The sequence below is a fragment of the Castor canadensis genome, chromosome 12 (genome assembly GCF_047511655.1).
Source record: "Castor canadensis chromosome 12, mCasCan1.hap1v2, whole genome shotgun sequence".
Classification (NCBI taxonomy): domain Eukaryota; kingdom Metazoa; phylum Chordata; class Mammalia; order Rodentia; family Castoridae; genus Castor; species Castor canadensis.
In genome coordinates, this window is record NC_133397.1 from 108,597,013 (window position 1) to 108,614,538 (window position 17,526).

Consider the following 17,526-nt stretch of genomic DNA (forward strand, 5'->3'; position numbering starts at 1 on the left):
ACATAACTTCTCTCAAGAGATTTTTTTTTGAAAAAGGCTAAAGGCTGGTCCTTCAGAATTCAGTCATGCATGTCCCTATTCCCAAAACATTTTATAATTTGAAAATACCTTATTTTCTAATATCTTCATTTGCTTATCTTTTTTTAAGATTTCACATTCAATGCTTCGAGCCTGAAATATATTGACACCAGATTTAAAATGTTAACAAAATTTCCATATGCTTTTTTTCTAAAAAATGAAATTATAAAAGTCTTATTTATATTTTTACAAAAATATTTATAGCTCTCCCAGTTTATTCCAGTTTACTTCTTTTTTGTATGTGCAGTTACATACAAAAAACATGGATATGTTAACTAGTTTGATTTAATTAATGATCTCACAATGTATACATGTATCAAAATATTACTTTATATACCATATATACAATTTTTATCAATTAAAATTAGTCATCTTCATACGTTAATGTTTATATGTCAATGCTCATCATTCTTAACCTTAGCTCAAACACACTTTGCAATATTTTATCAGCTGCCCCAATTTATCTTGAATTTGTAAAAATTTCTTACATATAAATATTTATGTCTCAAACAAAACTGAGGCTCAGATAGGTAAAGTTAGTGTGAAATAATAAAATGTCCGAACTAAGGTTGTGGATTAGTAAAACGTCAAGCAAACCATCTAAAAATATTCGTGACTTGAATCTAAGAAATAATTCAATAAGTAACGTGAAATTCAACCATGGAAAGCTGAAATATGCTAATATTTCATTTTGTTCCTTATCACTGTCACTGATCTACATTAGCAAAATAGATTATACTTTTAAATTCTTAATGGAGGATTTTGATTTTACAACATCAGATTCATGTTTCCTAACACAAACAACAGGTTTAGTGCTTTGAAGTAGCCTCTGATACAAATTTATAAGCAGTGAATTACATACCAAGTATTTCATACATTAAATTCATTTTATTAAATTTCATTATTCAGGTTGAATGTAACTATTAAATGTAAAGATGAAAAAAAAAGATTTTTAGCGGGGAAAGGTGATATAGTCTAAACACTGCAGAAGACCAGCTCTACTACTTCTTAGTCATGTAACCTTTTCACCTTTTTGAGGTCCGATTTTTAATTCATAAAATGAAAAAAATAATGAATTCCAGTAAGGTAAAATGACTCATAGAGAAGAACCTAGAATGTGTATGGTCTACCGTAAGCCCTTAAAAATGTTAACTCATACTATTCCAATCATCTTACAGCTTTCTAAAATGTAAATATAACTAACAGTCCTCAGTCAAAACTCTTCATTACCTCAAACTCCTAAATACAACTTATCTAGCCTTAAATTAACCCTCCTCTTTTCTCTTTTCCCTCATCTCTCCATGCATCTCTACCCTCTTCATCTTTCCTTACTCCCTCCACTATAAGCACTGTCTTAAACTACTACTATCTAAGATTTTCAGCCACAATGAATTTCAGTTGCTTGAGTATGCCATGTTCTCTAATAATTACAGGACTTTCCATAAAAGATGTATGCCTTTTAACTTGGAACATTCCTCCTCTCCTTGCTATACTAGAATCTACCTCTCTACTTTCCATTAATTTATATTAATCTAGGTGAAGTGAATGTCACTTCTTTCAGTAAGCTTCTCCCAACTTAAGTTTGGATTAGATATCGTTTCTATGGACTCCAACAGCATTCATACAGAGATCTAGACAGCACCCTTTCAGCAAGAACTCCATTACAGTGAATTTCACAGTAACTGTTCAGTTCATGTAGTTTGACAGAGACTAACTCTGTCTGCAAGAATGGGCATGTAGCTTAAGCCTAGCTAAATTGTTCTACCTCTACCCACAAAGATGGGCTCAGAAATAAGTAAACTGAACCAGAGTTTTCTCCAAGATTTTTTTCAGAGCTCTCAAGATTATTTTTAATAGCCTCTCCATTTCATTCTCAAATATTAAAAAGTGTCATCTCCCCAATGAAAACCTTATTGTATCACTACTGTCCCCAAATCTAAACAAATAAATTTAAACTCAGCACCAAGAACAATACCTAACATGTCATAGGTGATAGATAATATAGGTTGAATGAATGAAAAAATACAGACTTCATAATTTAGCTTGATTCTTTTGGCACAATTTTCTTCTATTCTTTACATTCTATACTACACTGTATAATCATGTCACATGCTTTGTCCGGCTCAGTTTTGTGACATTCTTCCCTAAAAACATTCTATCTGAAATTATATTCTTCAAAGTACAACATAAACTTTTCAGTATATTCCATATTACCACAGCATGACACTTCTATTTTGCCTAGAAATATATATTGAGCATTTGTTAAAATTATACAAATCTTTCATTCAGATACAGATCATATAAGCAAAATAATCCAACTTTGCCTGTATCTTTAAGGTAATGACCTAGATCACTAGATTTTATGCAATGATATATGTCACCCTTTCTTAGACATCTGGTATTGTTTTCATTATGTGAACTTTTGAATACAATTTATTGTGAAATATAACATACATTTTCTTCGCTTTTGTCCAATTTACATTTAACTTCATCTCCTTTCTGTTTTAGCTCTTCTCTCACAGAGTCAAGTTCACTCCTAAAAGGAAATAGAAGAGTAACATTATAATCAAACTTATATTTTCATTATATTTCCTTTGTGAGATATTTTTAATGGTTGACTATTATTCTTGTTGAATAATTTTTCATATTGTTGGGTAATTTTTCATGAATTATTATCAATAGGCACACATCCACATTTAAATTAATTCACATATTTATTTTAAAATTATCTGAAGCCTTATAGTCATTTTCTTATTTTAAACAACACTAGAAATGCATATTTCTTAAGTTGATTTCATTTTGATTTTAGTCATAAGTTAGTCATTATTCTAAAACAATAATTTTATACAAATAAATTAGGCACTTAACTAAGTGATTTTAATGAACTACAGGACTGAAATATTTACATGCACAAATAATTTTATGTGCTTAGAGTATCTCTGGAAATATACACAAGAAACAGTGATGCTTCTGGAGAAGGAACTCAGATAATAGGAAGACTTTGGAGATGAGGAAATAGGTAAAAAAGATACTTTTCTTTTCCCATATGTTCCTTTGTCTCTTAAATTTTATACCATATGTAAAAATCAGCCTTTCCAAAACATTTTAATTAATAACCTGTTTGCTTTGTATGAAAATAATGGTGCATTTTCTCAGATGGATACTTGAAGCTATTTTTCTAATTATAATCTTCTTTATTACCACTAGTAGGTTGGATATAATCAGTACTTGTGTGTATTAGCTGGGTCTTCTGAAAATCAAGGATATTTACTCTTTTAACTGAGTATTACATTTGTAATCAGTATTTTCTTACTGTTCAGAAGTATATTTATGGTTCCAAGAGAACATATAGGAAGTAGATATGCACAAAATATACAATTTGAATTCTTTCCAAAATGTGTCATCACATTTTATCCCCAAACTGTACAGCAGCTTAGTCACAGATATTCAACCTATAAGTAACAGCTACTTCTAAAGAAGAAACCTGAGCAAAAAAAGACAAAAGCAATCCTTATAGATTTAAAAAAGATGACTTCCCAAATCTGGAAAATAGTAACAGCTAACAATTATTAATCACTGACCATAAGTCAGGCATTATACTCAACACCCTATTCATAATACTTCATATAATCTTCAAACAATTCTATGAAGAAAATGCATTAGGCCTAAAGAGGATTTCAAATCATTTAAAATATGAGGAAGTTTTCACGAACCCATTCTTTAACCAAACATAAGAACCAAAACTTCAATACGAATACAAACAAGAGCTACCAAGTATTTGGAAGTCATCTACGTTACCAATGAATTTAAAAGGAAACTTAAAATACAAAAACAGGGTATTTATAAAATACTGAACATGGAAACTGCATTTCAAACACAATATCATAAATTCATAGCTGTGTTCACAAGTAAACTATGACTTGAAGTGTTTGTATTATTTAAAAAAGAAAAGGATGAACTAAGTCTCAATGTACAATTTTTTCAAAAACTAAAGAAAAGATTAGCATTTGATTTCAGGCAAACAAACTTTTAAATATAAAAGCAATAATAAAAATCACAAAAAGAAGAAAATCAAATTTAATACAAAATAAAAACTTCCAAAAACAAAAAATTGTTCAAGTTAAAGGAAAAAATAGGTCACAGAGAACATATACTGCTGGGCATATGGATCACACCTCTAATCCTAGCTATTTGTGGTTCGAAGCCAACCCAGGCAAACAGTTTGTAAGACCCTAGCTCAAAAAAAACCATCACAAATAAGGGCTGGTGGAGTGAATCAAGGTGTAGGCCCTGAGTTCAAATCCCAACAATGAAAAAAAAGCTATAAATAAAATAAGTAAAGGATTAATATTTTAATGCTCAAGTCAATAAGAAAACAATAAAGCCCTCAAAAGATTAATGGGCATCAGGCATGTGCACACAATTTTCCAAAGAAATTCTAAAAAGCCAACCTTGAAAAATTCCAAAGGTTGTCCAAAACATAAAATTACAAATCATAACAATGCATTATTTTTATGTTTTAAATTATCAATAAATAAGTGATAATATATAATAACAACAAAAACATTTTGGAACCAGCACTTTCATACAATATTGGTAATATTGCATGGCTTACAACTGATAAAACCTATTAGAAAAAATTTGATCATAAAAGTCAATGAAATCATTATTTGTAAGATCTAATAAATCCTACTGCCTGAAATGTATTCTAACAAATTTAAAATAAGGAAAACTCTATATGCTAAAATGTTTACTTCAGTATTATGATAGAGAAAAACTGGAAAAGTATCCAAAAATAAAAAGTTAAATAATATTATTATATACACTTGATTGAATAGCATGTAGAAATTAAAATAGATGATTGTGAAAACATCAGGAAACATGAACAATACTTAAATATTACTTTTAATATTATTTCAAGTACTATTTAATTATGCTAGTTATTCAAATGTTAAATAGTATCAAATTACTAAATATTTAAAATACTATTAAATATTAAATAAAATTAGGTATTGATTTATAAGAATATTATTTAGTGTTTAAAATAATATTAAATGGAACAGCCACATGTAATATTGCATATCAATGGTTGCAACCAAGGACCAAACATATATATTTTTTTTCATTTTTCTTTTATTATTCATATGTGCATACAAACATATATTTTTAAATATACAGTTAGAGAACAGGTGCCATGGCTCAAGCCTGTAATCTTAGCTACTCAGGAAGCAGAGATTAGGATGGAACTTGGAAGCCAGTATATGCAAAATTTCAACCAGTGTTTAGGCATAGTAGTGCACACCTGTCATCTAAGCTTTGCAGGGAAGCACAAATAGGATCATGGTACAGGCTGGCCTGGGCATAAAGTGAGACCCTATCTCAAAAAGAACCAACCCAAAACAGGCTGGTAGACTGGCTCAAGTAGTAGAACACCTGCCCAACAAACACAAGACCAAGTTCAACCCATCCATCTAGCCCCATACCCTGCACCACCAAAATAATTCATTAAAATATAGAGTGGGTATAAATACTTCAGTATTATGATAGTTAATGAGACTAGAAATAACTTTGAAGTTTTTCTTCTAAATATTCTGGATATAGTCAGTAGTACAATCTTACAGAATTAGAAGTACAATCTTAAAGAACTAGAAGGTTTATGGTAACTAATTTTCATCTAATTTCACTGTTTCAATGGTAAGTATAAAACAGACATTATTATAATTTTATTTTTAAGCAGGATTCCAGAACAGTAATTTAAACATAATTTTATTTCATGCACTACTCAACATGTTTAATATAAATTAACTTATAATAGAAAAGAAATACTAAAATTTTTTTAGACCAAAAAGTCCAACTTATTAGTCTTGCCTTAATTGTGTTTCTCTTTCTTCCAGATGTTCTATTTGTTTCAACATCCCTTCTTCTTGCTTTTTGCTATTCTGAAAAGATAATCAACATTACTTGTAGTAATTGTTGTCACAACAAAAGTAAGATTGAAATTAATATTTAAAACCTTTATCTGGCTGGGCACAGCAGCTCACGCCTCTAATCCTACCTACTCAGGAAGCAGAGATCAGGAGATAGTAATTGGAAGTCAGCCCTGGGCAAATAGTTCCCAAGACCCTATCTCTAAAAAACCCATCACAAAAAAAAAAGGCTGAGGAAGTGGCTCAAGTGATAAGAGCACCTGTCTACCAGGCGTGAGACCCTGAGTTCAAACCCCAGTGCTGCCAATAAATAAATAAACAAGTAAATAAAACCTTTGTCTGTCACCATAAAATTTAATTATCTATAACGCAAGAGTAAGCTTTTTAATTTGGACAGTTCTACCCTACCTGAAGCCTTACGATAATTGTATTCCCCTAAAACTCTCTTCATAGCAGCTAACAAAACATGCTTTATTTCTCAATGATACTTTTTATATCCTTTGCTCATATTGTTCTAGCTTCAAGGAACACTTTACATTCACTGCTTTCCTACTGAACTCCATAACTCATCTTTTAAGGTCAAAATTTATGCTAGTGTTCTCTGAAGCTTTCTTTTTCACTAAGGCAGAAATGACTCCATGAAGTCAAATAACACTTTGTCCCACTGACAACACATACAAGTTTTAAGTTACTGGAGCATTTACTATTTTTTCTACTAAGTCATAACCTCCTAAAGAAAAAGAACAATAGTTTATTCATCATTATATCTTCCAGTTTTCTATGACTCAGTATTTGTTTACAAAATACAAAAATCTTAATGCACAAAATTAGACTCACTTAGCTTCTACGTTCTGTTCCCATTATCACCATCTAAGATCAATATCCATATTTTTCTTGTAAAATAAAGTATGAGCTCTAATATAATCAGATATTTTAAAGCCAAAAGAATTTTTAGAAGTCTAAAGTCCCCAAATTTTCTATTCTAAAACCTCCCAATTTTACAGGCAAGAAACTAAATAACTGGTAATTTATCAACTCACATTAATATCTTCTTGCTGTTTCTTCAGTTCCAGTGTCATATCGCTTGCTTCTTGTGCTAGTGCTTTGTTCTCGAGTGAAAGCTTGTTGCAGCTTGCAGTTAATTCAGTATTCTTAAGTCTATTTTTAAAAAAATTATCATCCTAAAATATTTACATATGAACTGATATGATATAAAATTTAACTCAAAATATTCTTAAAAGAAAGAAAAGAAGGGTTGGGGGTATAAATAAAACAAGATTGGCCATTAATTAATTCCTAAAGCAAAGTGATTCTACTTAGTAAATATTTGAAAATTTACCATATTGTTTTCAAAATGTCCTTGCATATTCCCCATTGTCATTTTCCCACATTCTTACACGCCTGTACTGAACATATATACTTCTTTTCCTTATTATTGCTTCAATATGATGTAACAACTCCTCTCACTTAATACTGGAAACTCAATGGGAAAATCAAGTTTTTTGCTAAGCAATGAAAGATTGAAAAAGCAAATATACCAAAAGTAACAAAGTATTTTTAACTATAAACAACTAACTACTCCATTCTTTAAAGGAAATTCTAGTTAGTAGATTGATTTTATTACCTAGGGCTCCTAAAAAAAGTACCTTTGCAAGGGTACCAGACAAAAGGAATGAGAGCTACAAGGGAAAGGAGAGGCTGCTGTGTAAGCTATTTACTTTTCATTTTTATCTAGAGTTGTGGCGCAACCAATAGGGGAAAAAAATCACGTTCAGCACCAGACTGGCACTTGAGTTTACTACTTTCAAAGTAATAATGAAATGATTATTTCCTCCAGTTTATTTCCAAGTAAAGTCATTTAAGTGAAGTCATTCACTTAAATATTTGGATGAAGTAAGAAATAAATTCATATCTTTTACATTTTATTAATATAAGCTTCACAAATAATAATTTATCCAAACAACCAACATAATCAGAACTGAAAATTATAATTTTCAGAGGAAACTAAATACTTCCAAAAAAGTAGTACAATTAAACCTCTATATTATGAGGATTCCATATTCATACAGTCAACCAATTACAGATTAAAAATTCTCAGGAAAAAAAACCACATCTGTACTGAACATGTAGACTTCTTTACCCTGTCATTCTTCCTAAATCATACAGAATTACAACTACTTACATAGCACTGACATTATAATAGCTACTAAAGTAATCTAGAGATTTTTTCAAGCATATGAGAGAACAATCCTCAGATCATACTCAACTGCTATGACATTTTATATTTAAACATCTGCAGATTTTGGTATCTTACGAGGTCCTGGAAACAACTCCCCACCAATAGCCAGGGATGACTATATATTGTTCTAAAGCACTTTAATTTTACTTTTTAGTCCTTTTATGTTCAATGGTATATACTTACTTTAGCAATGAAACTGGTAATTATTTTAATCTTTAACTGGAATAAAATGAAATTTCAAATCCACTCATATAAATATTGAAGATAATTTACCAGTTTATTATTACCCCAAAGCTCAGTAATCTATAAAATATATAAACTGTTTCATAGATAGATGGAAAACATACTTCTCTTTTTCAAGCTCAGCTGTCAGATCTTTAACCTGTTTTAAATAATGCTGTTCACTTGTTGCAATGGCAGTTAATTGTATTTCCAAATCGTGTACCTCTTTCTGCAAAATAAATGTGTATTATCTATAGCAAGTGTTTTTCCAAATTTTCATTTAAAAGGTATGGTCACTCTAATCGAGTCACACATTGGCAAAAATTGGCAGGATACCAAATATTTTAAATTTAAACACACTTAATATGATATGAGCAGTGACAAATGCAATAATTTGTAAGTAAATTTTATCTTGATGTTCTGAAACTCAACCAGAAAAATGACATTTATGTCACTAAATACTTTTTATCAATTTTACTCTACCAAGTATTTAATTTTAATTAAAACACTGTATCACTAAGGAAAATTAGTGAAATTACATAGTGTCTTATATACTAAAATGATGTTACTATAATAAAAAGACAATTTTAATCTAATTATGTTTGCACTGGAAAGATACTTTCAAGTAAAAAAAATTTTAAACTATAATATAAGCTCTATAGAATGTTTTGTAATATAAGAACCTAACTTCATAAAGGTCAAATTTCAAATGTACCAGTTATATACTCAAGACATGAAAAAAATGTAATAAACCACAGCATTATGCATAGGATTGGTACTTTAAATACTGACTTTTCTTCCCCACATTCTAATATTAACACATTCCAGATGCATTTTAAATCAATCATTAGCATATTAAATAGAAGCATACACTTTTAAAAGGAATTTTGTGAAGAACTCCTTTACAAATCAAATAGCTACTCCATAATCTATTTTATAAATCTATATTCTATTAATATAACATTTGAAACAAAAATTTATACTTAAACAAACCTGTCTGATTTGTAAAAGACTAGTTAGTTCTCGTTCTTTGCCCTTTAATTCTTCAACCATCTTCTCAATTTGTTCCTTTTCATCTAAAAGTTTTTGATCTTCTGCCTATTTTAAAATATTAACAAATCATGAAAGCCAAACTGTACACATACTGAAAATAATTAAACTAACCAAAGATAACTATGTGCTTCTCCTTGGCTAAAATTCCTTAAAAAGAGAAAGTAAGTCATTATTAAGTAAACTTAAAAATGAAATATGATAACAAAGTACTTAATGGACAGAGCCCTGGAAGAAGAATAAAACTGTAATTTAAAAATTATACAGATCAGTGAATTTAAACCTTCTCATATATGTAAATCACAACTTATTTGTAAGCAGCTAATCACTTGCTGTTCAATCAATCCTCTTTTGTTCTCATGTCACACTACGTTTTACCCTACAAATTTCATACAACACTCACTATTCTTCCTTCCAAGCCTATACAGCATGATAAATAACAAATATTTGAAGAGCATTACTATCACCCTCTAAGTTTTATCTTAATTATTCTAAAATCTCTAACTCTTATTATCATTTTTCCTATGAAAATGATTTTGAATTCCCCATTCTGTTTGATTGGCTCACTTTATCAAGTATACTGTTTTAAATAAAGTGTCAAGAACTTTACCCAAAATAGCAAAAAAAAAAAAAAACCCTGAAATTAAATAACAATTTAAACCAAATGAGCTAAAGAACTAAACAAATATTTCTCATGAAAAGACATACAAATGGACAAGTGAATAAAAAATGCTCAATCTCACTAATCATCAGGAAAATGCAAATAAAAAACATAATGAGGTATCATACCCCAATTAAAATGGCTATCAAAAAGATCAATCATCTAACTCTCAGCATACCTGAGGGAGAGGTGCTATAGACTAAAGGTAAAGAAAACCTATTCAATCCTGGCATGGATATTGCTTACAGTCCCAGCACTCAGGAGGTGGAGAACTGCAAGTTCAAAAACAAAGAAAAGAAAAGCTATCCAACTAAGTAATAATAGGAAATTTCCCAAATCTTGTAAAGACATCAACATCCAGATACAGGAGGCATTTAGAACTCCAAACAGACATGACCAGAAAAGAACCTTTCCAAGACACATAAAGTCAAATTGCCAAATGTTCAGGACAAAGAAAGAATATTAATGTCTGTAAGAAAGGTGACAACATTGAAAAGCAAACCCAATTAAACTAACAGCATATTTCTCAGCAAAAAAGCTAAACATCAGGAGGGCATGGAATGATGTATTTTAAGTCCTGAAAGAAAATAACTGCCAACCAAGATTACTATACCAGCAAGGTTATCTTTCATAATTGAAGAAGAAATGAAGACATTTCAACACAAGAATAACCTAATGGAATTCATGGACTGGGGATAGATCTCAATAGTAGAGTTTTTCACTAGAAGGGTAGACACACAAATGACAATTAGGAAAGAATCAAATATTATTAATAGAGTAAGCCACCAAACTTCTATAATGAATAAATATATAAAAATGAACTTAGAATATTCAAAACAAACAAAATCAACAAAATAACAGGAACAAATATATTTCTTTTAATAATAACTGTGAACATAAATGGTCAAAATTCTCCAATGAAAAGACACAGACTGACTGAGTTTAAAAACAAGACCAAACAATATGCTGCCTATAAAAAACTCACCTTTTCTGCAAAGATAAACACAGACTGAAAGTAAATGGATGGAAAGTGATATTCCAAAAAAATGGAATCTGAAAGCAAGCAGGAGTACTCATATTTACATTTGACAAAATAGATTTTAAGACAAACTCTGTTAAAAGATTAAGAAGCTTATTATATATTGATTAAAGGAACAATTCATCAAGAAGATAGAACAATTATAAATTTATATATGCCAGGTAACAAAGCATCCAATTCCATAAAACAATCTCTACAATCCCACTCTTGGGTATATACCTAAAGGAATGTGACACAGGTTATTCCAGAGGCACACCCATGTTTACTGCAGCACTATTCACAATAGCCAAGTTATGGAAACAGCCAAGATGCCCCACTACTGATGAATGGATTAAGAAAATATAGTATTTCTACACAATGGAATTCTACTCAGCCATGAAGAAGAATGAAATCTTATCATTTGCAAGTAAATGGATGGAACTGGAGAACATCATCCTGAGTGAGGTTAGCCAGGCTCAGAAGACCAAAAATCGTATGTTCTCCCTCATATGCAGACATTAGATCAAGGGCAAATACAGCAAGGGGACTGGACTTTGGTCACATGACAAGGTGAGAGCACACAAGGGAGGTATGAGGATAGGTAAGAAACCCAAAAAACATGATAGTGTTTGATGTCCTCAATGCAAAGGAACTAATGCAGAAACTTTAAAGTGACAGAGGCCAGTAGGAGAAGGGGACCAGGAATTAGAGAAAAGGTCAGTTCGAGAAGAATCAACTTTGAATGTAACACATATGTACATGAAAGCAATGCAAGGAATCTCCCGTATAGCTACCCTTTCTCAACTAGCAAACACCCTTTGTCCTTCTTATTATTGTTTATACTCTCTCTTCAACAAAATTAGAGATAAGGGTAAAACAGTTTCTGCCTGGAAGCGAGGGGTAGGGAGGAAGAGGGAAGGGCAGAGGGAAAGGGAGAGTGCAGGGTGTATGGGGGAGAAATGACCCAAACATTGTATACACATATGAATAAATGAAAAAAAAATTATATATATATATAAAGGAGAATGGTGGAGGGGGTAAAATCAAGTATGATATATTTGATACACTATAAGAACTTTAACAAATGCTACAATGTACCCACATCCAGCAAAACAATAAAAATAAATTAAAAAATAAATCTCTACAAGAGATAAAAGGAGAGATAAGCCTCAATACAATAACAGCAGGGGACTTCAATACTGCACTCTCATTAATAGGTCATTGAGACAAAAAAAAAAATCAAACCATCTGACTTAAATTACACTACATGGGGGGAGAATGGATCAAGGAGAATGATGTAGGGGATGAATGCAACTCTGATATACTATAAGAACTTTTGAAAATGTTACAATGTACCCCCAATAGAACATTTTTTTAAATATACTATAGATCGAATGAACTTCACAGACATTTACAGAATATTTCATAATATAGCTGAATATATATTCATAAGTATATGAAACATTTACCAAAAATTAAGTATCAGATGTATCAACAGATATTTAAATTATATAAATACCTTGGCCAAGACATTAACAAAATATGTAAAAATTGGTACAGATAAGATTGTAGGTATACTTAAAATCAAACATAATTTTTTATAGTTTAGCTAAAAGCCAGTATGAAACATTTATAATTTGAGAGTGTAAGTCAGTGAATTCCACATTATTTTGAAAAGTAATTGTAAAACATTGATAGGAAAGACTATATACTTACCAAGATTTTTTTCAATTCTTCAAGTTCAACTTCTTTGTTATTTTTAAACTTAGTCATCTCTTCTAAATAAACCAAAGAAAATAAATGTATTAAAAGCTAGAATAAAAGGATAGGAAAGAAGAGAAAAGAAGTAATAGGCTGGTGGAGTGGCTCGAGTGATAGAGCGCCTGCCTGGCAAGCACATGGCTCCGAGTTCAATCCCCAGTACTGCAAAGAAAGAAATAAGTAAGAATAGTGCGATTGAACAAGAAAAAAATCAAAAGAGACAGATTAATACAACTAAAGTACTGTAAAACACAGAGGAAACATAGAGTGAGTCCAAATCAACTATGCTAGTCATAATTCATAGCTACATATGATGTAATGCCACCACTTGGGAGGCAAAGGTAGAAGAATCCAGAATTTGAAGCCAACCTGGACTACATAGTGAGTTCAAGGCTGACCTAGACTACACAGATAAAGAACCTGTCTCAAAACAGCAATGACAACCAAAAAGTAATCATGGATAAATAGTAATGTTTCCCTATGTTTAATTCCACAGGCAAATGTGCCCAAAGATCATAAAGCAAAATAAACAAAAGATCTACATAAAATATGTTTGGAAATGAGGTCAGTATGTGCCTTTACCTTCAACTCATCACTATCTAAATCCATGTGGTCTCTTAATCTTCACTTCAAACTTAAAAGAAGTGATCTTTTCTCAAGCTAATTCTGCCCATTAGACTTAGAATTGCAACATTTCCACCTCTGAGATTTAGCTGTCCCATTACTAATATGTCCCAACACCATATAGGGGAATTTTAAATTTGTTCCTATGCCAGATAAATACCACACTTGAATATTTTTTTTAAATCTCATTAATCTGCCCTTTCAAGCTACTTTAGATTTCTCAGTCTGTTTTTCAAATTCCAGTTTGTTAACTAGACATTTCTTTTTTAACTGCATGTAAAACCAATGCCTAGTGCCATCATATTAATAAAATTATGATCTCACATCAATAGCCATTTTGTGATCCAACTCTCAGTCTTCCATCATTATGAAGCTTGGTAGTATTTGATACTCTCTACATTTTTTCTTTTAATTACCAAAACCTTGTATTATTTACACTTCCTACTTCATCTCAAACTCCCTTCCTCCTTGCCACCCTAAATTACAGTACTATGCAATGCTTTTCTATACTTCTATGAATATATGATAATGAATTTTTTCTGCTTTTCCTCATTTGTTCCATTTTTAAACTACCTACAGGATTCCCTAGTAATATCCATCTGTTATCTAAATATATACTATGTCTGAAATACTGTTTTTGCTCACTATTAAGGTTATTAATTATTGGACATTTAATTAAATTTCTGAAAATTTTTCAAACTGTACACTTAAAAGACATTTGTAATAATTATCTAATCTTTAAAGAAAAATTAACAAAATATGAAATGTCAATACAGAATCTTTAAAGAAAAACTTGTCACTGGCACAAAAAGCTAATTTAACCAGACAGCACCATTTTAGGTAAAAATACTTAATTTTTTAAAACTTAAGGACTGGCTAAAAACAATGGACTAAGGACTCATAATGTATCTCTATGCTGTCACCTCAATCCCATAAAATCAAAAAACACAAGAAAAAAAGAAATGTGTGTGTGTATACACAACCACAAACATATACATACAAAGTATAGCCAGGAAATAAGGCAGTAAGAATGAGGGCTATTGGGGTACGTAAAGGCAGATCAAATAGAAGCTAAGTAAACAGAGTGAAGAATGAGGAAATATGAGGATATATTAGGGTAATATGAAGCATGATGTGAAGGTTATTTTGACAAATACAATTTGTGTTCCACTATGTTCTTCTCATTCATTTTCTGCTAAGTTAAGAGAATGTACTTATACTCTAAAACAAAGAAAGATTTCAATTCTTTAAGGCAGTGGAGATGAAAGAAAAGGGAGAGCTTCAAAGGTTATTTAAGAGTTAGATACTCTCCAATAAGATATTTAATAATATTATTCTATAAATAAGATATTAAGAATTAGGAACAACAGCATATATAGCAAATTAGAATTGAAACATAAAAAGAAAAATACAGAATATCCTTAAGATTTCTGATTTAGGGAACTATACTAGTAGCCAAAGAGAGGGAAATAAATTAATGCTGAATCCCCATGTGATAGTTAATGCTGCTCTCCCATTTGTATTTTCTATACTCCATCAGCCTCTACAACTATCCAAAGCCTCTCTATACCGTAAAGTCTACCTCTTCCATAAAGCCACATTGGTATCTCTGGCTTCCTTTTGGTATCAGCCTTAACACACTTCCATCAATAGGAATCTATGAGCATTTACCCCAGATATAAATATGTAAAAAATACAAAGCTGTATTTATATTTTATGCAAAGCTATAATATAAATGCACATTATATCATTCATTATAAAACATACCTAAAACAAAAAAATGTTAAGTTCGAGCATTTTCTTCCCTTATCCAAATGGAATTCTTGCTAAACCCCTTATCCTAAACCCCAATAGTTTCAGTGTTCAACCTTTCATGACAGTTAAGAGATTTCTCAAGAGCATGGTGTTTTACTTCTTCTATACGTTCCCACAACTTCTAAGACAAAGCTAAGAAAGCATACATAGTACTATTCCACAATTCTAGAATTCCTTACTCAAATTTCTCATAATGTATTCTTCTACTATGAGATTTTACTGTACAATTGAATTTGTAATACGTTAAAAAACAGCCACTTAATTTCAATATTAAACTAAACTGTTCTAAATAATTATCTAGTAAAGATATTTTAAGGTCCAAAATTATTCCTTCGTCCAAAACATTCAATAATCCTAAAGAAAGTAATATGCAATAATTTAAAATAGTACATTATGCTCTGAAAAAAATTTAAAAATTAAATAATAAATGCATTTTTAATCATTCTAATGTTAACTATTACTAAGATAAAATTATTTCAATAGGACAACTTTAGATGATCAAGAATTAATCTACAGTGGAAAATTAAGCATTGCAAAAGGGAAAAGCATAAATATGGTTCAAGAATTCAACTGATAGCCACTATACTACAAAAATGTATACACATGTATGCAAATGTAAATATGATAAAAATTTTTTTTGAAAAAATAAAAGTTTTTAACTTTTTTAACAACAAAAAAAGAATTCAACTGAACAATCTAACTACTTATAAAATGGTAAGCAAACATTTCAAATGCTAGGCAATACTACTGGTAATTAATTATACATATATTAAAGGCTAATAATAAAGCTTACAGAAAATTATGGAAATATTAAAATATCTCTTAATTCATGCAATTTAATTTATAACATACTTTTAACTTTGTAAAAGTAAATATATGTGTGTAATATGAAGCATAGATTATTAGAATTAGCTAAGTACATGGGGATAAATCACAAAATAATTATAGAACGTCTCTTTGGGCCATAAAATTTGTTGAATAATACCTTATGATAACATAAGATCATATTTTACAATAAATAGTTCACAACTAAAGTTTAAAACTTCAATTTAAAGCTGGGCATGGTGATTCACACTTGCAATCCCAGCACTCAGGAAGCTGAGGCAGGAGGATTGTGAGTTTTAGGCCAGCATAGAATACAAGGTAAGACCCTATCTCAAAAAGCCAAAAAAACAGCCAGGCACCAGAGGCTCCCGCCTATAATTTCTAACTACTCAGGAGGCAGACATGAGGAGGTTCACCACTCAAAGCCAGCCCAGACAAACAGTTCACAAGACCCTGTCTCAGAAACAACCAACACAGAGGAATACTGCCTACCTCATTTTATGAAGCCAATATTACACTCATCCCAAAACCAGGCAAAGACACCTCCAAAAAGGAGAACTATAGGCCAATCTCTTTAATGAACACTGATGCAAGAATCCTCAATAAAATAATGGCAAACCGAATTCGACAACATATCAGAAAGATCATTCACCATGACCAATTTGGCTTCATCCCAGAGATGCAGGGGTGGTTCAACATACGAAAATAAATAAATGTAATACAGCACATTAATAGAATCAAAGACAAAAACTACTCGATAATCTTAATAGATACAGAAAAAAGCCTCTGATATGATTCAACACCACTTCATGATAAAAGCTCTAATAATACTAGGAATAGAAAGAATGTACTTCAACATTATAAAGACTATATATGACAAACCTATAGCCAACATCATACTTAATGGTGAAAAACTGAAACCATTCCCCCTAAAATCAGGAACAAGAAAAGAGTGCCCACTATCCCCACTCCTATTCAACACAGCCCTAGAATTCCTATCCAGAGCAATAAGACAAGAAAACCATAAAAGGAATACAAATAGATAAAGAAATAGTCAAAGTATCCTTATTTGCAGATGACATGACCATATACCTCAAAGACCCTAAAAACTCTACCCAAAAACTCCTAGACACCATAAACAGCTTCAGCAATGTGACAGGATACAAAATCAACTTACAAAAATCATTAGCTTTTCTATACACCAACAATGAACAAATTGAGAAAGAATATATGAAAACAATTCCATTTACAATAGCCTCAAAAAAATCAAATACCTGGAGTAAACTTAACAAAGGATGTCAATGAC

General features: G+C 30.7%; 1 protein-coding gene across 8 annotated transcripts in view; it reads right to left on the minus strand.

Moving 5' to 3' along the window:
- The window catches only part of Sycp1 (synaptonemal complex protein 1), a 105,429-nt gene that overhangs the window by 47,405 nt on the left and 40,498 nt on the right, over positions 1-17,526 (minus strand). For all 8 annotated transcript variants that reach the window (XM_074050694.1, XM_074050690.1, XM_074050695.1 and 5 more), the window contains 7 exons: positions 12,912-12,973; positions 9,460-9,564; positions 8,592-8,695; positions 7,046-7,163; positions 5,947-6,017; positions 2,533-2,614; positions 109-171 (listed from right to left, as the gene is read on the minus strand). In XM_074050694.1, coding sequence (XP_073906795.1) covers positions 109-171; positions 2,533-2,614; positions 5,947-6,017; positions 7,046-7,163; positions 8,592-8,695; positions 9,460-9,564; positions 12,912-12,973 — 605 coding nt within the window. The remainder of the gene's footprint in view (positions 1-108; positions 172-2,532; positions 2,615-5,946; positions 6,018-7,045; positions 7,164-8,591; positions 8,696-9,459; positions 9,565-12,911; positions 12,974-17,526) is intronic.